Genomic DNA, 26,723 nt, shown 5'->3' with positions numbered 1-26,723 from the left:
GTGAGAGGGAGCAGGGAACGGGATCAGAAAGCCTCTGACATTCACTTTGATACGGTTTAGCAGCAGCTCAGCACCCACTGGGATGGGTTGGGAAGGTGAGCGCTGGGTCAGCTGTGATGGGTACAAGAACACCCCCCCCAACCCCCGCATGAATATTCCCAGAACAGCAGGGCTACCAGACAGTTTTCAATATGACCCGCCAGGTACCCGGCCCAATAAAACGTGCAGTGTTCCAGTTACTTCAGGAAACGTCAGGTCCTGGTACCCTGACTGCCTGTACCACCTGAACCTAAAGACATTTCTCCAGGGCTTAGAGTGGGGAAGCCCAGATCTCAAGGCAACAGTGAGAGCTCAGGGATACTGGCAGCCCGGCCAAACGGGCCTCCAGGAACCAATGTTTTCACAATCAACGGTTGCAGCCCACATTCACCTGGGTTACAGGGATTGGTCTAACCATAACCCTGAGTCTTGGGATGTCTTCCTGAGGAGTTAAGTCATAACAGACAGACACAAGCTGTCACCTTTTCTACGTGACAGGGATGAAGTCACCCCCCAGCACTGTGTGGAACTTACCTTAAACGAACTGTGCACCAAGGTTTCGTCTAGATCAATGACCACACATTTCTTTCCATGGTCGAGCACCGTCACCTCTGGAAGGAGGTATTTGGCTGGCGGCTAAAGGAAGAGGGGGAAAAAATCAATATTAATAAGTTCACTGTAGGAGTCTGAGTCCCTCACATCAACCCATGCTTCAGCGGTGACCACACTGATGAGGGCAGGACAAAAGCAAACACTCAAAGGCCTGGCCAAGCTTATCACGACATTTTATTAAAAGTAGTAACAGTCGGGATTCTGCAGTGGAAATTCTGCCCCACTAAAACCAACCATGTCTTTCTGTGACTACCGTGAGGGTCTGCGCTCTGCCATCACACGTGGGCTTGATTTCTTCTTCCTCTTCCTCTTTTTTTTTTTTTTTTTTTTTTGTTCTTTTTTTCGAGCTGGGGACCAACCCAGGGCCTTGCTTCCTAGGCAAGCGCCTACCACTGAGCTAAATCCCCAACCCCTCTTCTTTTTTAAGAGAATTTACTTTATGTATGTGAGTACACTGCAGCTGTCTTCAGACACACCAGAAGAGGGTATCAGATCTCATTACAGACAGTTGTGAGCCACCCTGTGGTGGCTAAGATTCGAACTCAGGACCTCTGGAAGAGCAGTGAGTGCTCTTAACCGCTGAGCCATCTCTGCAACCCAAGGACTGGTATTTTTTATTTATGTCTGCCTGCTTATGTGCGCTTTGTGCATGCACGTGCCTGTCGAGTCCAGAAGAGGGCGTCAGATCTACTGGAATTGCAGGTACGGGTGGTAGCTGTGAGCTATGTGGGTGCAGGGGAAACTGAACCTGGGTCCTTTGGGGGAGTGGCATAAATGCTTAATTACCGAGCCGTCTCTTCAGCCCCCATGACAGGCATTCTTAAACAGTAGAAGAAAAGCTGTAGACCCACCAACAAGTTTAAACCGGAAGATTCAGCGCCTGCGCTGTTGTGGCACGAAACCGAATGGATGGGGCATCCGTGCCTCTTTTATTGAGTTAGACTCCAATCCACGTGGACCAAAGAGTCTTTACAGCAGCTGACTCCTGTCTTGTGATGGGGTCATAAAGAGCTAATCCACTGCTCTGTAATTTCAGCCAGCCTCCTCTGTTTTGAGTATTTATTTCTTTGGGCCTTGCCTCATTCCAGAGAGATAGTGTGAACTATTTTAATTGACTGTGATATGTTCCGTGTCTAAAGTTAACTGGTTAATTTTTTCCCCCTGCAAGCTGTTTAATATTTGATTTGAAACAAAACATAATTAAAAATCCAGACTCAGCCACGGGAGAACGAACAGCGGAGTTTTTCAAGCGGGACAAGCCAAGTCTGAAATCAGGAGTATTTCCTTTAAAGTGGCTGATACTTTTCCCCCTTGGAACATCAGCTAATAATAAAACATAATTAATTTTGAAGGTGCAGGCTGTGATCCCAGCAACTCAGGAAACCGAGGTAGGAGGATGAACAGCTCAAGGCTTGTCTAGGCTACAAAGTGTTAGGGCTCACTTGGCGAACTTAGAACCCATCTCAAAAACCAGGGCGGGCAGCAGGCTAGAGTGCCGGTATGTGTGAGGCATTAGGTTTAGTCCCAGGACTGAAAATAAAATTAAACAGTGAATGTTCACCACAGTCAGGAGGATAGCAAAGGAGGTAGGTACCATGTTCACCCAGCAGAGGGGCTGAGCATGAAGAGCTGAAGTATGAGGCCATGGGCAGCCCCAACTCTAGGATGTTCCTTGGATTGATCTCCTTCTCCAAATCACGGAGAAGAAAAAGCCCAGAAGGATCCATCTCTCACAGCTTTAATTGAAGTTCCTGGCCCTTCACGGCCACCCAGCACCAGCAAGGGAGGTGGGATACCCCCTGGCAGCTGACATGGAATTCAGGGACTGAGGGGAACTGTTTCCACCATTATAAACGACTGAGTCAGTTTACAATCACTAAACTTGCAAGAAATTTTGTAGCTAAACATTTTTTTTTTAAAAGCAGGGTTGAGATTTGTTGGGTGCAGGGAGAGTCAGTCCCATGAGTGAACATAAGCAAGAGACAGGGAATTCTTTCTTTGGGCCACAGCAGAAGGTACCAGGATAACGTTTGTTTTGACTTGATCACACAATTCGTGGGAAACAGACGCAGTCTCACCAGTCTCCCCGTGAAGAATGTGGACAGGTGAGAACCTTTCCCTATCTAGCCGTCTTGCCCACCCCCCTGCCCCTAGGTTTAGCCCGCATCCCTCCAGTCCTCCCCCTCTGCTTTCTGCACTCCTAAAGCAATGCTTACAACTCAAGTCACTTAAACTGCGAGCCTGGAAAACCAGGCTCCAGCAAGTCTACCCCTCGCAGATCTGAAACCATCGAAGATCTGCTCAAAGCGGCTCCGTGCTTTCCCGAGCCCAAGACCAAAAATTACCTCCTCAGCACACATGGCCCACACTTTACACATAGTCTGGGAATTAAGAGTAATTTAAAAAAATAGATGTCCCTGACCCCAGGGATTCACAGAAGAAAAGACCAAGTGGGCGAGACTCTTGTTAAGCAAGCTATTGACTCTCAAGAGAAAGCAAGGCCAGGCTGGGAAACCCTGCAAAGAGGGAGGGCTGCGTTAAGCCATAGCCCCTTTCCTAAACGCACACAGCTTCTCCAGGAGCCTACTCTAGAAAAGTGCAAATTCCTCAGTCCACTGCCAAGACCTCTGGTGTGCTCTTGGCAGTAAGAGGACACTATAAGGCCACCACCACAGGACTTTGTTACTTTGCTCATCTTGAACCATTCCCTTGAAGATTTAACCAGACCTTTGAGTGAGGTCTTCATAAAGCTTAAGGTCGAGAAAAACACCCACTACATCAGGAAGGGCCTTCCTTATGGACAGCAGTACTGTAAGCTGAACCCGGGACATCGGCCGTGCTAGGTAAGCACTCCATCAGTGAGCCACACCCACCCTCTCTTGACTTTTTAAAACATGAGGCAAGGTCTCACTAAGGTACGCAGACTGGCCTTGAACTCACTCTACCTCAGCCTCCAGAAGAGCTGGAATTAGAAGCCTGTACCATCAGGGTTGTCATTAGAAAAACCCTGTTATTATTTATTGTGATTGACATCATTATTGCTGTTGTCGGTGTTATTGTGTGTGGGTTCTATGTGGGCACCTGTATGCCAGGCATGTATGTGTCATGGCATATGTGTGCAGGTCAGAGGACAATTCTGCGAAGTCTGTGGTTCCAGGTTGTCAGCGTTTCTTTAAACGTTTCTTTTTTAAACTTTACATTTTAAATTTTTTTAAAAAAATATTTATTTTATGTATGAGTACACTGTTGCTGTCTTCAGACACACCAGAAGAGGGCATCAGATCCCATCACAGATGGTTGTGAGCCACCATGTGGTTGCTGGGAATTGAACTCAGGACCTCCGGAAGAGCAGTGAGGGAAGAGCCATTTAACCCTGGCTGGTCTGAAACTCTCAATCCTCCTGGCGTTGGGGTTACAAGCATGGGCCACTGAGTACAGTAGGAACAGCCTTTTCTGTACAAAGTCACTGCACAAATGCATTTATGGGACTTGTGGGGGTGGGGTGGGGCAGAAGAGTGGAAGTGAGGTCAGGGAAGGAAGGCATCATGGCTTGCTGCCTAAAGTTTGGGAACGATAACTCCAGTTTTACTATACGCGTTTGGCACAGAACACAGGCTGGTTGATAAGTCAAGTCCTACTTCCCCTTTCAGCGGTTTAAAGGCTCTGCTATACTGCCAGGCCTCCGTGTGTGCACATCAGCGAGACGTGTGACTTCAGCCAAAGAGTGGCAACAGGGCCTGTGGTATCTTTCACTGAGGACACCATCCGCCCAAGCTTGTCTCAAGCCAGGACCATTCCATGTATGTGAACTTCCTGGCCCCCTGCTCTTCTTCCTTCCCCTCTACTGTCAAAGACTGTAACTAAATGCCCAGGTAGCTTCCCAAGGAGGAAGGCCCTAACTGTCAGCCCATGGCTGGAGACAAAAGCTACCGAAGAGGTCATTCCAGAGGCCTGGCCCAAAGGACGACTCGGTAAAGGTCCAGGGCCACAGAGTGACCACTGGAGTACCATGCGGTGCCTTGTAAATGAAGAACACAGAAGAGATCATGGGTCACAGTCACAGAAACGGGAGTCACGAGGCATCAGATCAATACATTTACCCATAGAAGATCAAAATTTCTTTGTGGCAAAAATGATTATGAGCAAGGTCAAAAGACACAGTAAGGGTAATTCTTTAGCATTAAAAATTTTTATTTACACGTGGTGTTTGTGCACGTGTGCGTGCGTGCGTGCTTTTGTGTGTGTGTGTGTGTGTATCTATGAACATATAGAAAACAAGTGTGAGTCCTGGGGAATCAGACTCAGGTCATCAGCCTTGGCCACAAGCACCCACCAAGCTTGCTCTCTTTGTCTCTCTCTCTGTCTCTGTCTCTCTCAGGCCAAGCACCGCCTCTCGAACATTTTAAAAAAGATTAGACAAGACAAGACCTACTCAGGCGGTATGGAAGCAGGGTGTGCAGTCAATGAGAAACTGTTCATATTCATTGATCAGTAATGCCGGCCACAGCAATAAAGCAACAGCATCGTTACTTTGGGAGCAGCAAAGGTTTTAAAAGCCTCTGGGAACTATTCTCGGCAAGGGATTGGGGTCATTTCAGAGGCTGTTTCTGGGAGCATTAACTAACAGTGTTTGGAGGGCAAGCTGATAACTAACCATGCAGAGTATGCTGTTGGACACAGTGTTTCCAGTTAGGACCGGATCGCAGAGGTCCGTGTACACACAGGCACGCTTATGACAAAAGCTTGTGAACACACACTGACGGTGGCCAAGTGAATGCCATCAGTGCCCGGCCATACGAGGTGAAGTGTGTTTGCTGGTATGTGGAAGGATGTTCAAGGCGTGTGTGACCCAGGGGGCTGCTTGCAGAACGATACCTCATGTGTACGGACATGTATGTGTTTCTCTGGAAACTTTCTGAGAGGGATGTAACAGCATTTACGATGGTCACAGTAGGATCGTGGGGGCTGCTGGGAGGATTTTCCCCCTTTTGTGTTAATTTTTCAGCATTTAAAATTTAACGGGGTTGGGGATTTAGCTCAGTGGTAGAGCGCTTGCCTAGCAAGTGCAAGGCCCTGGGTTTGGTCCCCAGCTCCGAAAAAAAGAAAAAAAAAATTTAACGACTGGCTTGAATTATTGTTGAATAAAAGTTCAAAGTCTGAAATGTTTGCACATGAGAAACCAGCATGTAAATGAGAGGAGCAGGGGTGAGGCCAGAGCTGGGCAGGGAGGAGGGACAGGAGAACAAGTCTGTGCCAGCAGTGCACACCCCCCCCGGCCTCAGACTCCTCTTGCACTTTCTGTCTGGAGAAATCATTCTGGAGGCCGGGGAGGTCTGGAGGCTCTGTACCTGACTAGCTAGGCATCTGGTCCTCTGACACAGCGACCCTGGTGTCAGTATTACCCAGCACCCTCTCTGCTCCAGGAAGAACGGGACAATCTACCTAAGTGACCTGGGGCCTTGGGAAGTCAGTACAGATTTTACCAGGGAAACCAGGATCTACATCTCAGGTCTGAATTGAGTCCAGATGACCTTGTTCTCAGCCTTGTATGCTGAGCAGGCAGTGCAAGTGAGACGGCCCATTGGTAGGACGGTTTTCCTTCCTTATCATGTAAAGATGCAAGTCGGGGCTGGGGATGTAGCTCAGTGGTAGAATGCTTTTTAACCCACACAGGTTGATTCCCAGTGTGTGTGTGTTTGTGGGGCCCGGGAAGCATCAACACAAAGACACAAAGCAACTTCAGCCTTTTTGGAAACCAGTCCCGAGAGTCAGTCACGTGACCCTCCGCCTGCCGTAGGTGTAGTAGGTGTAAGACAGAGTCTGCAGTTTATTGATCTGATGCTGAGATAAATTACACAAGGAGCCTCCTTGTCCCCGGTTTACTTTATGAGGGATTTCTGCATCTTTGAGGAAAGGGCCAGTGTCCTCAGCTGGGTCTGCATGGGTCACGGATGCTGTAAAAGCACCCAGCTTTACAGACGGCCACTGGTCACCTGGGGGAGTCAGTGACATTGAATGGGAGGGGCAAGAGATGCTGCCCTCTATTTACTACAGACATTTGTGTGAGAGAAATGTACGAGACTACCTTTATGGAGGTTAGATGAAGCCCCCTGCTATCAGCCTGCAGGGTGTCACTGTCGAACACTGGCTAACATATTGAATTGCCAGAGCAGTCTTTCCCCAAAGGCACCCACCCCTCACAGGCATGGCCAGTAGAGAATCAAAGGTCCTGAGGAAGAGAAAATGAGTGGCCTTTTTGGGCTACCTGCAAATGACACATGCTATCAAAAGCCTTCTTGGGCAACCGGAACTCCGAAGACCTTATCTATTCAAGGTAGGGCAGCTGCATTTCCTGATGGCCCCAGAAAACTTGTCAAAGATACACAAACAGATCGGTGTCCCATAATCCGAATCAGATGATCTTCATAGACCAGGAGGCCAATTCACAGATTGTTTTAGAGGCTGGACCCTTCCCTGAGGACACGGGGTTGTGCATGGCTGTCCTCAGGGGAATTGTTTGCTACACGATCTGAGGATGGAGGTGCGGCCAGCTGAGGTGAGGAAGTGGGAGATATGAGAGCAAATGGCTCCTGCGGAGGCCTGGGGACAGAGGTACAACTTCTCCTTGGAATGTAAGGTTTTAAAACTTAAGTGATGGTTTCTCTCAGCCCAGAGCTGCATAGTGGAGCTGGGCCAGTGCAGTATGGGGTGGGGGCGGGGGTGGGATCCAGGACCTCAGTTTACTGGGGGGATACCAGGGGGAAGTGGGTGGACACCACGGCTGTCTGTTCTCCCATGAACTGAAGTCCTCCAAACTAGCTCAAACTAGCTTCGTTTCTTTGCTTTTTTTTTTTTTTTTAAAGCAGAATATGGTTGTTTGTACCCCACGATAAAACCCAACAGAAACAAGAACATTAGAAAACTTTTCCCCACGAGTGGGCCCCTGAGTAGCCAAATGTCTTAAGAGAACTGGATAAAGATACATACACTTGGTACGGGAATGACCTGCCTCTGGTCACCCTGAGGAGAAAGAAAAGAAAAGAAAATCACTGTCAGGTTGGAAGAGAAAGGAATTACATTCTCAAAACAAAACAAAACCAAAAACCAAAAACCAAAACCAAACCAAAACAAAAAAAAACCCAAAACAAACAAAAACAAAACAAAAACAAAAACAACAACAACAAAAAAAACCAACCAAGATAAAACTTCCAAGCTCTCTAGAGCACAAACACAGCAGTGACCTTCCCACCCTGGCACCCTGGTGGTCTCCTGTGAGCTGAGGGACAGATTTCAGGGCGCAAGCTCTTGTTACCTCGGGATCCCTCCCGGACGTGGAGGCTGGGCTTGAGGCCCACAGCCTGTTTATTTATCTGCCCTGCTCCCAGGAATCTGACTCTAACTTAAAAAAAGAACGAACACTCATATTTTGATCCCCACTCCTCTGATAGCCAGTTTGTTTCTTATTTTTAAGCATTTACCTCCCCATCCCCAAAAGACAACATCACTTTAACACCGAATGGGCAAGGGAGACCTCAGGTCTATGAGGCTACAAGACCTCTCCAGGTCCGCTGTGAGGTGGAGGAGAGCACTTGAAAGAGGGGACAGGGAAAGGCACACCAAGTTCCCTCTTGGGTCACAGTTGCAGCTCTCCCCTTTAAGGGAAATGGAACCTGTATTCACGAAGGGAAGGGCGTTAAGAATATTCACACCCCGAATATCACGCCTTGACTAGCTTCTGTCCAGAATACCAGACATTTCGAGCCTGGCTGGTAGAAACAGTTTACTATACCACTGATAAATGTTAGTGCAGGGAAAAAAATGGTTTATTTTCTTGCATTTTTTTTCTTCTTCATATGGCCTGGTTGGGAGATGCACTCTTTAATCTCCGTCTAGAGGATTTGTGAAAAGATGTGTCTCCGTGGTTACCAAGGTGTGAGGTCACCAGTGACATGGTCTCCTGCGAAGGCCAAACCTGATGGCAAAGGCAGGTGGCACCTCTGGCTAGCTCAGCGGAGACCTGTATGGTCGCCTCCTGATTATCTCTGGCCTCTTGACATAACCTCCGAGGTGTAACTACAATTCCTCTTTCTCTGAAGACAACCCTGATGATTCCCTCCTTTGCCAGGAGGAGGCCCCAAAGGGGGCCTCTCTCTATGATTCTAAGCAGGCTCTATCCAAGGAAAAGCTCTCCCACACAACAGTACACACTAATCAAACTTGGTGTTCCAGAAGCTTCTAAATAGTACCATTCTCAACATTTGGACTCAGGAGCAGATCACTGCTGTCAGTGTGGGAGATACAGCCATACACTGGTAAATGCTGGGCCTCTTCAGAGTGGTGGCACTGAGCCAGACGGGCCAGGTGAGGATGCTCTAACTGGCTCAAGAGCATCTCTGGTCTGTCTCACCAGGATGTCTCCCGGGAGCAGGGACAGATCTCTAGGCAGTGGAAGGCAAAGACAGGTAGGAAGCCCTGCTCCAGCCAGAGATCACAGAGGCCCAGTCAGCCTCAGAAGCACCTGTCAGGAGGCAAGCATGTGTGTGGAGAGACCATAGGAGCACTGCAACGAAAACATAGCGTGCCGAGTCTCAGGTATGTGGGAATGAGACCTGCATGTGTGTGTGCGTAAACACACTCTCCAGTGTGAGAGATTATGTGTGTGTATGAGATGTGTATGTGTGCATGCACATGTGTGTGGGGTGTATGTGTGAGGGCATGTGCATGTATGTACTACGAAGAGTATCTGTGTGGGGTTGGGATATGTGCATTTATGTATATAGGGTGTGTGTATAAAGGGTGTGTATGTGAGTAAGGTGTGTGTGTGGACTGTGTGTATTGTGTGTATGTATGGTGTATGGATGCTATTGTATGTGGGGTATGTGTGTATGTGTGTAGGTTGTGTGTGTATGGGGTATGGGTGTATGGTGTGTGTATATGGGGTGTGTGTTAAAGGGGTGTGAATGTATGGTGTGTGTCTATGGGGTGTATGTATATGTGTGTATTTCGTGTGTGTGTGTGTTATTGCATAAAAGGGTATGTGTGTATATGTATGTGGGTATTTATGTTTCTGGCAATCTCTTTTAGGATGCCTTACTCTTAGGGGTCCACCATGGTCACCACCATTGAAGTCTTCCGGGATGGACTCCTCAGTCTCTAGGTGTTGCTGGCCTATAGGTCCAGTGTATAGCTGAGATGGCCCCAGTGACTGTCAGCTTAAACCACCCCTGCAGAAGCAGGTTAAAAAAAGGCTCTGAACCTCTGTTTCTCCAGGGTGAAGTAAATGCTCAGGGTGGATGGTGTCTCAGCAGTGACCTTTCCCGTTCTGTCTACGGCCTTGCCCTTCCACCTTCTCTATGGTGCTGATCAGGAGAGGCAGGGATTCCTGGAGACTCCAGCAGAGTCAGGTCTGGAATCTACCTGGCTTAGCCCTGTGTTCTGTGGGTGCTGGAGGGATTCAGGGTCCTCTGGGAGTCAGTCTTCCCTGTCCACACTGTCCCATAGACCATGCATTTGTTATGCAGACAGCATCTCGCTATAGATTTAACTAAGATAAGGCAGCTGAATTCTTTTTTTTCTCTTTTTTTTCTTTTCTTTTTTTTGGAGCTGAGGACCGAACCCAGGGCCTTGCGCTTGCTACCACTAAGCTAAATCCCCAACCCTGGCAGCTGAATTCTTTAAAAGAAACACTGTATCTATTTTTATTTCACGTGTATGGTGTTTTGCTTGCAAGTCCCGTGCCCACGGGGACCAGGAGAAACACTGTATCTATTTTTATTTCACGTGTATGGTGTTTTGCTTGCAAGTCCCGTGCCCACCAGGACCAGATCTTGTTACTGGAGTTACAGAGGGTTTTGAGCTGCCACTTGAGTGCTGGGAATCCAAGTCTAGGCCTCTGGAAGAGCAGCCGAATTTCTGAGCCCCACAGAACTGAATTATTTAAAAAGCCATTTTGGCAAATGTGAGTAGAGGCAGCCCATGAATGAACAGGAATTCTGAGTGAGCCTAACGCTGGCTCCCAAAGGAATGCCTTAAAAGGTGTTTATCTCCATAGCAACCAAGGATGCCCGCTCCCTTCACTAAGGGCTCTTTCCCACATCGATGTCTTTCTATTACATCTGTTTATTGGTTTGTTTATTTTGTAGGCGCCTGTGGGACTGTGCTACCCTGCACCTGTGGAGGTCAGAGGGTGACTCGCAGGAGGAGTTGGTTCTCTCCTTCCACAATGTGGGTCCCAAGGATGGACCTCAGGTTGTAGGGTTTGGCAGCCAAGGCTTTTTCCTGCTTAGGTCCCCGCCCACAACCATAGCTTTTAAGCAGGGAGAAAGGGAAGTGTATGGAGAGAGCTGCTTGGAACGGAGACCAGGACACGGACCACAGTGGGCTCTCATCTTAATGATTGCTTGCTGTACACACCAAGGACTGGCATCTGCCAGGCAAGCTGTCTGTCAGGGGGAGTTCCTCCTCAAGTGTTCTCCATTCTTTATATTTTTTTCCTTCCACACGAATGCCTATCCTGAAGCACACGGGAGCGAGCAGACCAGAATCTTTCAAGTGGACTGGAACCCATTTCTATACTCTTCTGGGTATCTATGTAAACAGTGATGTCATCTGCAAGCAAGGCTAAATTTATAACTTTTCCATATTCATAACGACGTTCACTTTCCAGCTGTATCCCACCAGCCAGAACCTACCAATGAAATCGCCTGTGCCGTCTGCTGTTCATTTTCGGAAGACAGAATAGCGTTTTCATCTTGATTTTACCCTAGCTTTCTTGTCCTAGCTGGCCACATTTTTTTTTTGTCATCCGGAAGGATGGCTGGGCTGTTACATGCTTCGGGTTTGGACCCCCTTTTCACTGTGAATGTCTTTCCTGTGTTTAATGTTTTTAAAGTTGATTCCTTTTTATTTGTGTGCTTGGGTGTGGAGTGCATGTGGGTGCCTATGGAGGTCAGATGAGTGCGTGAGATCCCCTAGAGGGGCGGTGATAATGGCTGTGAGCAGCCTCACAGAGATGCTGGGAGACGTTCTCACACCCTCTGCAAGACCAGCAAGTGCTCCTTCACTTACCGAGCCAGCTCTCCAGCTCCTAACACATCTGATCAAATTCCGCGTGGTCTGATACTGACACTGCCTTATCAGGAGGACTTCTCAGTCTGTCTTTGTACACTGCACCAGCCTCCACTCTCTCCCTTCCTTTCTCATCGGTGTTTTGTCGTTGTTATGGAAACAAGTAACTTCTTATTGTAACAGGCATTAGCCAGTCTTTACCCCGCCCTCCCAGCTTCTCTTTTGGTACCTAGCATGGTCGCCTTTGAAGTTAGGGATAGCCGCCTGTCTGGCTTCAGCCACTAGGGTCAAAATGCATTTTGCTTCTGAGTCAAAACCTTCAGGGGACCGTGACAGTCAAGGAAGGCAAGATGCTGGGCCATCATCTCTGAGGTCCACAAATGTAAGGAGTTGGTCTGTCACTCCAGGCAGCTCACAGGTAGCTACTGAGCCCGTGAGATGTGGCTAGCCCAAATTAAGATATGAGCCAAGTAGAAGATACACACGTTAGTACTTGAACTGGTAAGATAAAAAAGAAATTGTCTCAGTAATATTAGCCTATTAATCCTGTGTTTGAATACCTTGGATATATTGGGGTAAGTAAAATATTGTTAAAATTAATTTCATTTGTTTAAAAACAATCTTCTTCAACTTTGTCAGCTCGCTGTGTCTCCACGCTCCGCTAGCCTATGACAAGTAAAGGATGAGGGGAAAATAATCTTTTTAATAACTCTTCCAACTACTCTCAAATAAAATTAACTTTAAATTAAAAAAAATTTATGTGTGTTGAGTTGTTCTATGTGCACGTATGTTTGTGAACCATATGTGTGCAGAGTCTGTAGAGGCCAGGAGACGGCACTGGACCCTCGGAAACTGGATGGTGTTACAGACGGGTGTGAGCCGGCACAGGGGTGCTAGGAACTGAACTGGATCCTCTACATGAACTCTTAGCCCTCGCCCATCTCTCCAGCCCCTTAAGTTAACTTTTATCTATTTTGCATGGATATGCGTGTGAGGGCGTGAACGCCTACACGCCTTTGCTTGTAAGTACATGGAAGTCAGAGGAACTTGCAGGAGTCAGATCCCTCCTTCTGCCACATAGAACAGGACTTAGGTCAGCGAGCGTAGCAGCAAACACCTTTATCCTCTGAGCCATCGTGCCGGCCCCCCTTGTATTGTTTTAGGCCTCTTAGGTTTTGAGGGTGTCACTGAAGCACCATGGTGGCCAGCCCACCTACTCACTGGTCATTCTCTATGTTGGCTGAATTTCTCTGACTGCTCTCCTTGCTGTCATTGGGCAGCCCTGTGACGAAGTCCTGAGTTTCCCGTGAAAGCAATGATACTTGAGGCTGGTACCACCCTTCTCCCTCCCCCTCCCGTGGACGTAGATCCCATGTCTGAGGCGTGGCCCTTAGAACACATAACAGCTATGAGGGGGCAGGCATGGAAACCAGGGACAGCCGAGCACAAAGATGTCCAAAGGGAAGTGTGCAGAGTCCGGGTCTCTCCTGTCATCGCCAGATCTAACCTGCCTGACACAGCCTTCGCAGCGAGAAAATGGTCAGTTTAAGCGACCGGCTGTCAGTTTTCCTTTACTTCTTGCCCACATCATTCCCGTATCTAATGGCAGGTATATTATTGACGATGGCCTCTGGCTGAATCCACCAAAGCATCCGATGTAGTCTTGGTCACCTGTCCGCCAATCCTGGTTCACTCAGCCTGGTTTTGTGCTTCCTCTAAGCTACGCTTCTGTTTATCCTCAGCAGCCACAGAGCAATCACAGCCCGAACTCGACATTCATGCTTAAAAAGCATCTCCCAGCCCAGGGCTAGGAGATGACACGCACTTTCCGCTCAGTGGTGCGCGTTCCTTCCGGTAACCTGTGCACATGACCCGTGTGGTCTTCTGTCCCTTATTGTTGCTGACGAGAAGGCTGCCGTTAACACGACTGCTTTCTCTGGAAACAAACTGTGTTCTGGTGGCTTGTAAAGTGTGTTACTTCAACATCGAGAGCTTCGTCACCGTGTCTGTGACTCGATCTGCTTCTGCCTCCCCTGATCCTGATCCTCTGGGGGTGGGAATGGGGCGGGGGCAGTGAGCTTTTCAATGGAAGGCACGATCTGTCTCTGTCAGCTCAAGAAAACAAACGGGGCTGGAGAGATGGCTCAGTGGTTAAGGGCACTGACTGCTCTTCCAGAGGTCCTGAGTTCAAATCCCAGCAACCACATAGTGGCTTGCAACCATCTGTAATGGGATCCATACACTCTTCTGGTGTGTCTGAAGAGAATGACGGCATACTCACATACATTAAAAACAAAATTAAAAAGCAAACCAAAGAAACAAAAACAAACACAGGCCAAACCTAAAAAAAGCCACCTCTATTTTTTCCTTCTGGTGCTCCTGTCTGCCAGTAGGTCTCCTACATGGCTCCTCTCCCTACCACGTGACTTCTGTCTTTGTGCCCCTGGTCTGAGTTCTATTTCTTCCGCTGCTTTTCCAGACCTTGCTTTCAGTTCTCACAAGTGGCTGTTCTCTCCTTCTCCCTGGTGTTCTGATGGTTTATATTTAGTACTGCAAGAGTTGAGTCCTACAAGTCTCTCCTGCCCCAGAATGGCTGCACTGAGCTGTCTGCGGAGGCTGGCAGTCCTGAGTGTCCCGGACGCCGGCTTCTGTCTGTCCCACTGTTTCCCCCAGAAGGAGTCTCAGGTGCCAGCTTTTCAACATGGACCTTTCAGCTGAGGCTACAGTCTTCTTTGCTTGTGTAAGGCCGTGTGTTCTGACCACGGCTGGTCGCTCTGTCCATTAGGATCTGTGGGGAAGGAGAAACCCTGAGAGGCCCAGAGGAGCCCGACTTCCATGGACCAGCAGAGGCGAGGGAAGTGCCATGTTATCCGATGCCAGGGTACGGGGAATGAAGCCACTCAGTTTGCCAGCGCAGCTCCTCCTCCAGGGTCTGCCACAGCACTGGGAGGTTTAAGTCCTTCCCCAGGGTGTCCACCAGCCTGTCCTGGTGCTGACATTTCAGCCTGGCTTAGGACTGACTCTACAGAATACAAGCGCCTGCCTTGTCTGTTTCCGGTCTTGCTAGCCGTTCCTGTGGTGTATGGCAGGCTGGCTGGCCCACAGGCTTGTGCTGACGGCCCTGCTCCCAGCAGTCATCTCCCGGGCCCGAAGATGCTGCAGCAACACTCATGTGGGTCGGAGCTCTGAACCCAGGCTGTCAGGCTTGTGCACAAGGGCTGTGTATGCTGAGCCTTCTCCCCAGCTCTACTGTCTTTCTTTATGCTAATAATCGTGACATGCCATTCTTGGGGATACGTCATTTTTCAAAAAACCAAGACATAATATGCGATTGTATGGCCATGATGTAGCTCTTTTAACCAACTAGCTTTTTTTTTTTAATTTTCATTTTTAGTCTCTTTCTTGAACTCATGATGTGTCTGAATGTGTACGTCCCTTGCCTTCCAGAAGGTTCATTCAATCTTTGTGCAATCACAATGACATTTTCCCCCCTGTGAAACAGAAATGCCCTTACTAGCAGCAGGCGTACTCTAAGATTTTAATTCCATGTTGCCAAACGTCCCCTCGGGAATGTAAAACCAGTTAGCATCCCCTTTATACTACTCGGCGCTACGCTGAAGCCTCCACTCCCACCCCAAACCTATATCACTCATAAGAACCTCATAGACAGGAAAAGGACTGTTTTAGTTTGCCCATTTGGGCACATCAAATATTTTTCCTATTTTCTGAGCCATATATCAAAACAATCAGATGTCTCAATACATCATCCCGCACTTGACTAGTTGTTTATTTTTCTTATTTAAATGTTTAGTGTGCGTGTGCACGTATGAGAGTCAGAAGAGAGCATCAGATCCGCTGGACTTGAGTCGCAGGCTGTCGTGAACTGACACGGGTGCTGGGAACCAAACCCTAGGCCTGTGTTAGGGCGGCAAGTGCTGGTGACCGCGAGGGGCTGAGCGTTTCCCCAGCCCTGCGGCTCTGCTTCTTGTTATCTGTTTACATTGTTTGCTTATGTGATGGGAAGGTAAAGCGCTATGACTGGCCGTCTGCAGTCTTTAACCACGATCCTGGTTGATAACACCTCCCCCCCATCTTTCTCAATGCCTATCCCCCTGCCCCCCAGAATCCGATTTTGATGGAGATTAATGTAGCCTGGTTTCCTTGCCTGTCCCTGAGTGCTGTCTCTTTGTTTATCCTTATATTCTTAAATGTTCTGAGTCATTTTCTTTCAGATGTGTCTGTCAGACAGCCTGTGGGTGGTTTTGGGTTTTGACCTATTAAGACAATCTAACACACACACACACACACACACACACACACACACACACACACACACACCCCACAACAAACACTCTATGCTGAGCTGTGTCCCCCAACCTTCCACCTCGCTGTTGATAAACACATATCGTTGTCACTCAAGGGAGTTAGTCAGTTATACTCACTGCGTGGTCTGCTCTCTCTCTCTATCTTATTTTGCCTGTTTCTATGTCTACTACTGGTTCTTTTTTAAAATTACATTTATTTATTTATTTTGTGTGTGTGTATGTGTGTATGCGTGCATGCATGTATGTATTATGTGTGCATGCATGCATGCATATATGTATGCATGTATGGATGTGTGTGTGTATGTATTTATGTGTATGTGCAAGTCACAGTGTGCGTAAAGAGCTCAGGGATACCTTGTGGGAATCAATTCTCTCCTTCTACCATGTGGATTCTGGGGTTTGAACTCAGGTCATCAAGCCCCTTGGCAGCAAGCCCCTTTACCAGCTGAGCCATCTCGCTGGTCTTAAATGTCCATCATGCATGCTCTTTAGGTGCTATCTGGCGAGACCGGAAATACTCATTACCTAAAAAGATTGCACCCAGGTCTTAAATATGGCACACGCATTTCACACACTCTTGCGGGGGATCTGTCAAGGTGGGGCATAGAGACGACCGCAGTTTTCGATTGTAGTTCTCCGTGAGCACTGACCTTCTGAAGCCCACCGTTCTCCTCCACCAGTGGCGGAAGCACACTGGGGCTGCTGGGTGGAGGGGGTTCCACATTGTAGTCTCGGAAGCAGCAGAAGAAAGAGCTAAGGATACTCCGACCCCTCTGCTTCTTTAGGCTGATGTTGCGCTGGGAAGCTGCGGAGAGAAACAGCACTCCGTGAAGACATGGCGACCGCTGAGTATGGCAGTTACTGCTGCCTCCTGGAGCCCACTCTCACAGGCTGTTCAAATCCTGTTGACTTCAGTGGGGCCGCTCCTTAACTGCACAGTCCTCAGGGTCATCGTCACCTGAGCACTACCAAGTGCAGCATCCCTGTCACGCATGAAGCACTACTCCCAAACCAATGTCTCTTTGTGAACAAACTAGGCCTGGGCCTCTCTCGGAAGCATCCTCCCCTGGGGCAGCAAGCAAGAGCCGCTCTGAAACTTGGTTCTTGTACACTTGCTATGCACTGTGGAGACTGTAGGCTTCATGAGTTAAAGACAGAAACATTTAGGAGCACATAGGAACCCCTTTCTTAAAGTCAGTTGTCTGTCAAGACGGGGACCTGGGTCCCCCAAGACCAAGCTGAGGAGTCCATATAGAGATATCAGGAGATGGGATGCGGAGCACATGTGCTTTGAAGGTCAGGGAACAGCCTCTCCATCCAGAGCATCTCAGTGCCCTGGCCCGTCCTGGCTGGAGGAACCAGGGGAGGGGTGGGTCTTTCTGTTTATTTATGCTCAGGACAAGCAGCCACAAGTCAGAAATAAAAGGTAAAACCTGGCGCAGATGAAAACACACCTCAGGGCAGAAGGCAGATTCCAGCAGGGGCCAGAGCTTTTTCCTGGGAATGTGGTTGGGGCAGTTCTACCTCATACCAGGGCTGGGTGGGTCTGCAGGGCTCCCAGCCGAAGCCACAGGGAAGGGACCATGCTGAGGGCTAGTGGGGAAACAGACACTGTGGGAAATGGTTTAAATGCAGAGCAACTGTGAGGACACGTCTCTCCTCACGGGCCATCTGGCATCATGTACTGTGTGAACTTGAGAGGTTCAGCACCTTCCCTCCCAAGTGATCACAAGACCTTAGGAAGAGTGTCCGGGTACCAGCAAAACCAAGTGCATTCGGATAGGAGGCTCGCAGACATGATTTCCGTGCACACATGCGCTCTGATGTGGTTGGTCTGTGGTCTCACTAGCACAGACTTACGATTCTCACTCATTGAAGACGATCCTTAGGGGTTGGGGAGTAGCTCGGTGCTTAAGCTTTCATTACACAATAATGAGGACCAGAGTGCAGAGTCAAACGCCCAAGTAACAAGCCCAGTGTTCTGCACACACCCGTAACCCGGCTCTGAGGGCAGGAGACAGGGGATGACAGGGGTTCACTGTCCTCTGGACTGACAGACAACTCAAGCCCTAGGTTCAGAGAGACCACGCCTCAAAGCAATAAGCAGAGGCTGACGGGGGAGAAACCTGATGTGCTCTTTGACCTCTGTGTTCCTGTACACACACACACACACACACACACACACACACACACACATACATGCATACACACATGCACACACATATGCACACATATACCACACATATATACACTACATACATATACCATACATACATACACATACCACATACACACATATACACACCACACAGACACAGACACACACACACACACACACATGCATACACACACATGCACATACATATGCACATACACCACACATATATACAATATATACACATACCACACACACACATATACACACCACACAGACACATAGACACCATACACACACACACACACACACCATACGCATATACAACACATACATACATACACACCATACACAGAGACACACACACACACACACACACAGAGACACATACACATCACAAAGATACACACATACCACACCCACACCACACAGACACACAGACACACCATACACACATAGACATACCCACACCACATACATATAACACACACACACACACACACACACACACACACACACACACACACACACACACACACACCCCTTAAGAAAAGGATGAACTTTAGAATCACAAATCCTGGGCAGACTGGTTTTTCTATCTTCTTCGCCATTACTTGAGTGTATGTCACAGAACCCTAGTGTTTTCATCTCAAGACACAAATGTGGGGTTGGGGTTAGACCGTTGGGCCACGTGGTAGGTGGTTTTCCATCTGCCCGTGAGTGGAGAGGAAAGAGAATGGCTGCCGTCAAGGTCACTGAGGGCCGAGACCGACCTTCTCTAGAGACCACGACATCACAAACCACCTCGCATGGGCTCCTCCGACTCCCAGAAGATGTGGGGGTCACTGCCTCCCTCTTTCCTGAGAGGGAGCGCCTAGTACTGACTGGTGTCGGGAGTGGAGCCCGAGTGGGCCTGTTTCCAAACGGGTGATTTCCCAAGTGCCCCGCTGGAGGCAAATCTTGAGACTGTTGAGGTCTGATTAAGAAGCCAGGAGCTTGCCAAGCGAAGAGGAAGGCCCTGTAATAAACTTGTATTTAATGCAAGTGATTGATTAGAGTGTCTTACTGTTACTCTGGGAGTTTAAATGTTTATGTTACGCTCGGAAAGCTTAACTCTGGGCAGGAAACAAACAAACAAAACCATTTCGACAACATGCTGGTTTCCGGCCGACGGCTTATTTCTCTGACACCATTTGCTTTCGTCTTGGAGTCAGTGAGCAGCCTGAGAGGTAGTGCCTCCCAGTGGGCTGTTTTCATTCACCTCTGGCTGGTAGAACTCTTCCTCGGCACTAATTAACAAACTGCTCACATAATCAATCGATCGATTGATCGATCAGTTAATCAATACACCTGAAGCTTGGAACCAGTAAGTCACTTGTAATGTCTACCACTGGATCACTCCCTGTCAGTAGAATTAATGTGAGCAGCCTGGAGCTGACAGCAGTGGACCTGCTTCCTGTCCCCCTTCTCTGGGCCCTTCTAATTTCCCAAGCACCCCATGGCTGGTGGGCCATTCTCAACATCAGAGTAGACAGGGAACAGAAATATTTCCTTAGGACCAGTGTTTGACTGAGTGGCTAGAGCCCTGGTCCAGACCTCAATCCCACATTTCAGTCCGCATACCCCACCTGTGGGATGGACATCTCTGTCTCCTAGGTCCTTCCCCTGTGACATGGCTACATGGAGGTCCTGGTCTTCCCTCTCGGTCCAGGGGAAGCACCAATCTCCAGTCTAACCCTCATCCTGTTCTCTCTCATCAAGCCGTTCTGAACCTTAAGTCGCTCTTAAACCCGTCTTCAGCTCCCTGTTCCCCTCCTGCCCTCACCATTTTGTCCCTGCACCACTGCGCAGGGACTTGCTCTGCCACAGATCTTACCCTGTTGTAACTTCTCCCCGTGACCCAGACGGCAGCTAAGCCGACCAAATGATCAGACCACGGGCTGAGGGGCAAGGCTTGCAGGGGTGTTGAGGACGGCTCAGCCTCAGAAGCAGTGTGGGACCCGGGCAAGCTCTAAGGCCATTAGAAATAGCCACAACTCACAAGTTTGCTGTGAGAATTAAAATGTTTTATATCAGGTGTTTAGGATAGAGTCTAGTAATGGCAAGCAGTCAATAAACGCTAGTTCTTGAATTATTACTAGTCTTTCTTTTCTTGAAAAAAAATGTCTTTTAGGGGGCTGGAGAGGTGGTTCAGCAATCCAAGGTAATAAAGAATTAAGCTTGCTTCCTGGTACCCATGTGGGAGGCCCATAACCTCTCCAGGGGATCCAGCACCTTCTTCTGACCTCTGTGGGCACTGCGTACACACACATATAAATAATTAAAAATAAAATAAACCTTTAAAATAATTTCATTTAGGAGTTTAGCTTATCCACTTTCCTCTTTTTTATTGTTCATTATTAAAAACGTATTATTTATTTGTGTGTGTGTGTGAGAGAGAGAGAGAGATAGAGAGAGAGAGAGATTGTGGGAGTCAATTCTTTCTATCATGTAGGTCCTGGGGTTTGAACTCAGGTCGCCAGGTCTGCAGCTTTACCTACTGAGCCATCTCATCGGCCTTTACCGACAACGTTTGCTTGGTAGAAAGGAAACAATTCTGCTGGTAAGTTCTGGATCAAGGCTGGGTATTACGAAAGTAAATGTTTTTTCTTTCTACTGGCATCTGCCGACTGAGAGATGCACTTACCATAACGGGTCTCGGTTATGTAAACTGTACTTTAAAAGCAAAACTAGACGGATCTCAGGACATAATTCTCTATTCGGTTGCTTTAAACACTGGATGCAGAGCGGGGAAGGCAAAGGGAGGGGCTGAGTGTTCAGTGTGTTCTTCTGGCTGCTGTTTTCTGAGAGAACACGGTTCTCAAGAGAGAAGAGGCAGCGTCCACACTCCCTCCCCACCCCCTTGCAGTTCAGTTCCCTCTGGGGGCCCTGCCTAGCTCTTTGCTGAATGCTGTTCCTGCCCAGCCTGCAGCTGGCCCTGGGAGTCCTGTCCCTATGTTGCCCATCAGAGAGGAACACTAAGGAGGAACAGTCAAGGAAGAGCACCAGGGAGGATCACTCAAGGAGGAGCACTCAAGGAAGAACACCAGGGAGGAGCATTCAGAGAGGAGTACCAGGAAGGAACACTGAAAGAGCAGCACTCAAGGAAGAGCACCAGGGAGGAGCACTCAAGGAAGAGCACCAAGGAGGAGCACTCAAGGAAGAGCACTCAAGGAAGAGCACCAAGGAGGAGCACTCAAGGAAGAGCACCAAGGAGGAGCACTCAAGGAAGAGCACCAGGAAGGAGCACTCAAGGAAGAGCACCAAGGAGGAGCACTCAAAGAGGAGCATCAGGAAGGAGCACTCAAGGAAGAGCACCAAGGAGGAGCACTCAAGGAAGAGCACCAAGGAGGAGCACTCAAGGAAGAGCACCAAGGAGGAGCACTCAAGGAAGAGCACCAAGGAGGAGCACTCAAGGAAGAGCACCAAGGAGGAGCACTCAAGGAAGAGCACCAAGGAGGAGCACTCAAGGAAGAGCACCAAGGAGGAGCACTCAAAGAGGAGCATCAGGAAGGAGCACTCAAGGAAGATCACCAAGGAGGAACACTCAAGGAGACCAGTAGATCTAGCACATTCTCCCATGTAGGTGCCCTGAGATGCTATGACTGCCATTTCCCCAAGGCTCAGGGCAGCATAGGCCATTAAGGAACATCTTGTATCTCTTCCCCCTCTGTGATGATGAGGTCACGCCCTTTTCTCCACCCGATGGTCAGGCCTCCTGAGGTGAATAAAGGGGGCTGCTGGCAGAGATGGCAAGTGATGCTATGGCCCCAATGTCTTCATTTCCCCAAGGAGACATGAGCAGAATAGAATCATGGGTCCAGGGAAGGCTGGGGTGAGTATGGTCTCACGCACGGTCTCTGTGCATCTCCTGGAGGGGGCGTGACAGAGGTAGCACAGATATGAGGTTGTTCTTCTGGGTTTGCATCACCACTTCTTTCTGGACATCGCCACAGCCTGCTTCCTGCCTGCGGATGTGGTCCTCTCTCCCCACAGGGCAGGAGACTTCTGGAAGCATCCACAAATAAGGCTCATGGTCGCTACCACGGCAGGCAGCTACCTTTTCCTTAGAGGAAATGAATCCCTGATCCTATAGGATGGGAAGCTTCAGAATGTCTCCTAGTTTCTCTGGGCAGACTAGCAGGAAGTGACGTCACCAAAATACCAATTACTGATGGGGAACGTGGTCCACGCCTGACAATTCTCACCCAATAGAACCTTTCCTACCAAGCTTTCGAGTGAAAAGTCGCTGTTTTCCTTAGTGGACTTCCACTCCACCATCTTCCAGTCCACACAACTGAACTCAGGCCAAGAAGGGTCTTACCTCAGATTTGTGCTAAAGCTGTCAAAGGTTTCCCCTTTTGCTGGGTTTCTTAAGGAGCCCGGAGCTGTCAGCTACCCTTGCCTCTAGTGCATGAAGCCCAAGTTGAGAAAAAGCTCCCAAGGTGAAGTACCAGGAGTTTTTAGTTATGTAAAACCGAGTTCCTTTTTGCCCCAACCAGTCTTTGCTAGGCTTACATAACTGTCAGTAGCAGGGTTCGGTTCTGCAAATGAAGCTCCCAGGTCAGGCAGTGCAGAGAGCCTGACCGCTGAGCCCTGTACCTACAGGTGGAGGTGTGTCAGGGCTAATGAGAGACATTTGAATTTGAATACAAAATCTGGTAACAGAAAAGAGCTATGCTTTGATGGGGCAGTTTAGGGCCCTGCCAGGGGCCCAAGAGTGCAGAGAAGTTAGATTCATTGTCCCCTCCTTTTTTCTTTTTGTGTTCTTGTTTTCGTTGTTGACAAGCGTCTGGCCAGGAAACTCTGGCTAACCTAGATTCTGACATTAGGACAGGTTTGCCTCAAACCTGTGGCAATCCGCTTGCCTCAGCCTCTCCAGGACAAACGTTGTCTGTCACCAAGACAGGGAGGGATGGCTTCTGAGAAGGGATGAGGGCTCTATAAATTGTTATGGAGAGAGCAGGGGGAGGAAGGGAGCAGTGGTCTGGGCAGGGTTTAGTGAGAGAGAGCACCAGGTATCAGAGTAATGACTGCCCGGAGGGCTGGGGAGAAAGGCCTGCTCTGCAAGAATAGGGATTGGAGGTGGGGTCCCAGCGCCCACAGACACACTGAAAGGCAGAGGCTACCTTGGACCATGCCCCTGGCTCAACGAGGTGGAAGGAGTGAAGCAGCTAGTTCCTCAGAGTTCGTCTCTGACCTTTACACGTGCTGCAGGCCACACAGCATCCTGGTCCCCATTTGAAAAGTGCTGTTGGGCTGGGGAGGTGGCTAAGTTGCTAAGGTGACTGCTTGGTGGTCACGGGTCCATGAGTGTGGACCCCCAGCACCTAGCTAAAATCCCAGGTGTGGTGGTGCGAGTATGTACTCCCCACGGTGGGGTGGGTGGGGGGAGAGAGGCAGGAGGAGGCCTGGGTCTGGCCAAACTGGCGAGCTCTAGGTTCAGTAAGAGACTCTGAAACAAACAGGCTGGAAAACTGGTTGAGGAGGACGGTGGACGTTGACCTCTGACCCGCACACACGGACACACTCGTGAATGCATAAGTGCAAGTGCAGAAAACAGATAAACAGTAAACCTCCTTCAAACACTTGTCAGGTACAGGAAGGAGGGAGCTCCAGTCTCAGTCCTTCCTTGTCAGCTGCATGACCTCATCCACTTAAAGAGCTATACCAGGCAAAGAACGGCAGCTCCCACCGAGCTGTGCCTGAGGCAAAAAACATGTGTGCTCATGTAAGAGAAAAAAAAAAAAACAAAAAAACAAACCCACCGGCAGCTTAAAACGGAATAAAAATGCCAGCTGACCTGGGCTCCGCCGTATAGGGTCTCACTGTGCACTGTGAGAATTCAGCTTGTACCCAGACGACTGTGCTCACGGAGACAGCCTGGCTTTATGAGAAAACATGTAGGCAGACCCATTTTGGTTTGGGTGATGCAGATTCCAAAGTTAGAACAGTAAGTGGCCCCTTCGAGCTCTACCTCCAGTGCAGAGAACATTTCTGTGCACGCAAACACCAGTACAAAAGGCAGCGAGTTGAGCCCTTCTGCTTGCATGAGGCTTCGAGTCGGGCCTCGGCCTCAGGTCCTTTCTAGGAAACCACGTATGAAGTAGTGTTGCAATCATGGCATCCCTGGAGTGCCCACGAGGAGCTTCACCACGGCTGGCCATGGGGTCGGCGCTCCAGAGTCCCAACAAGACTAGTCTGAGGAGTACGTGACTAGGGTCTTGGCTGAGTTTATGCCCACGGGGGAGGCTACCGTGGAGTGGCGTCTACACTGGGGGAGGGCAATTTCGGTCAGCGTTTTATGTTTCCTGATCCTCTGGTGTCCTTACAGTTTCCAGAAATGTTGAAATGTCCCCAGACCAGCCACATGCCACGTAACCACAGACCTTTCATTTTCTGTAGACTGGATCTGGCTGAGAGTCAGGATGTGAGAAGTTTCGGGACCACCCACCCTGGCTCTGGGACCTAACCCTTTGCAGTCTTCGCTCACGCAGACTTTGTGTGCTCACCACCCTGCGTGGCTACCACATGGCTTTGTTCCATCCTCCCCTCCTCTCTGACTCGCATGTCTTAGCCGCCATCCCTCTGCACCGCTGAGGAACAGTTTGAGGGGGTGCAACCGCAGAACGACTGTTGATTGACGGGTTCTGGGAGGAAGGGACTCACTGTCTTCAGTTGTGACCTCACCAGGTCCTGACGGACAGTTACTAACCCACGGTCCTACAGGTGACTGTGGCTTGTCTCAGTGGGTCACAGAACCAGATGAACAGACATGAACATGAGAGGCTTTGGGGAGGACAGGGGCCTAGGGAGATGGGGGTGAATTTGTCCGAGGACAAATTTAATTACAAATAAAGAGTTTGGGACAACTAGCAGCATCTGACTTCGCTACTTGCACCTCCAACGTTAAGTTCCTTCCCGTGAGAGACATCTTAGCAGCTAAAACACAGGTCTCCTTTTAGTTCCCATGACATGACGCTTGCCTCTATCTGGCACAGGGGCTATATCTCCCAGGACAGCATGGTCCAGAGAAGAGTAACATTACTGTCAAAGTGCGTTCAGTCAAGCTAACTGCAGACTGGCCTAAGTCTATCCGTGGCATTTGGCAAGGAGCTCTGAGGTAATCTTAACAAAAGTCTCTGTGCCCTCGCAGCGGAGCACCTCCAATATCTACCCTTCCTCACGGGATGGCTTAGAACTCTGGCCTGTCTTCATCAAGAATCCTGATGGAGTGGGTGAGAGGTGGATGAACTGGGGCCAAGCCTGAGCTGAGCTCATGCCCAGAAAGTACCTGATGGAAGGAAAGAGCTGGCTTCTCCAAGTTGTCCTCTGACCCCCCATGCCTGTGCGGTGGCCCCTCCCTACCCATACACATACGAAGAATCCTGGTAGCTAGTTCGGCGGGAATCCCCCTAACTCCCAATGTCTCTTCCCATTAACTGTCTACCCACTGACCTCCACTCCGCCTGGCTGTAAACACCACTTGCCCATGTTGTGTTCACACTCCACCGAGGCTCTACACTCAAGTCTCATCCCCCATTGTACCCATCTGGAGAGCGATCTCTTTGCTATTTTAACTATTAGCCAGTTCCGGTTTCCTCCAACAAGGTACCGCTTTGACCGTCGATGTGACAGAGCACCCCAAACTGCTCTCACGAAAAAGTGAGTCTTCTTATTATCAAACCTAAGTAATCCAGGTCTGGGGATGGGGGCCGGGTGGCTCAGTGGGTAAGAGCAATCGCTGGGCGGGCCTGAGGGCGTGAGCTCACATGCCTAGCACCCGTTTCAAAAGCAATCGTAACCCCAGCCCTAGGAGGGATGGCGACTGGGTGCTTGCTGAGGCTTGCTGCTGATGTTCTCCTCAGGGGAGGCGCATGTACCTGCCTACCCCATACCCCCCCCCCACGCACAAGAGCGGTCCACAGATCTAGATCAATACAGCATTCCTGTGGCTGTTCGTGCTGCTACAGCTTCGGAACGAAACATCAGATGTGCCTTACGTTAGCGCTGTGGCTTCACTTAGGAGTGCTGGAGCAGAGCGCACTAATTACTATCTTAAAGGAACCAGTACTGCTGAACTGGCAACTACATCCCCCTGGGGAAAGCCAAACACCCTCTAAAGAGGAGGGTGAGGCGAGCCCTTTCCGGCGGAGGCCAAGGCAGAACTGAATGCACCATTTCTTCCCTCCTAGAATGGGCTCCTATCTCTGGACCTCCTCCCAGGCCGTGGTCTGGAATGGGTGTCTAACAGGAAATTCTGGGCAGTGTACACATACGTTACATTCCTTTCCCATCCCAGAAGCGGCAGTCAACAAACGCCGCTTCCCTTCTTGTTGGAATAAAATGGGAGTGTTCGGAGAGGAGAGGGGCCGGGCTACAGACCACAGAGTTTAAAAGATTTAGTTCCAGATATCCAATCTGGCCTTTATTTTATTTCCAGGAGATAAACTTCCCTGAGGAATCCAGGGGACAGTCTGGAGGAG

At 49.3% G+C, this 26,723-nt stretch overlaps 1 protein-coding gene across 2 annotated transcripts in view; it reads right to left on the bottom strand.

The window, feature by feature from the left end:
• The window catches only part of Ctdspl (CTD small phosphatase like), a 119,360-nt gene that overhangs the window by 13,165 nt on the left and 79,472 nt on the right, over nt 1-26,723 (bottom strand). The window contains exons 2-4 of one of the 2 annotated variants that reach the window (XM_032911098.1): nt 16,694-16,848; nt 7,639-7,671; nt 574-675 (exon numbers count right to left, since the gene is read on the bottom strand). In XM_032911098.1, the coding sequence (XP_032766989.1) occupies nt 574-675; nt 7,639-7,671; nt 16,694-16,848 (290 nt within the window). The remainder of the gene's footprint in view (nt 1-573; nt 676-7,638; nt 7,672-16,693; nt 16,849-26,723) is intronic. The other variant, XM_032911099.1, reaches the window with a different exon arrangement.

The sequence above is a fragment of the Rattus rattus genome, chromosome 8 (genome assembly GCF_011064425.1).
Source record: "Rattus rattus isolate New Zealand chromosome 8, Rrattus_CSIRO_v1, whole genome shotgun sequence".
NCBI classification, from domain to species: Eukaryota; Metazoa; Chordata; class Mammalia; order Rodentia; family Muridae; genus Rattus; species Rattus rattus.
This window is presented reverse-complemented; position numbering and strand designations above follow the sequence as displayed.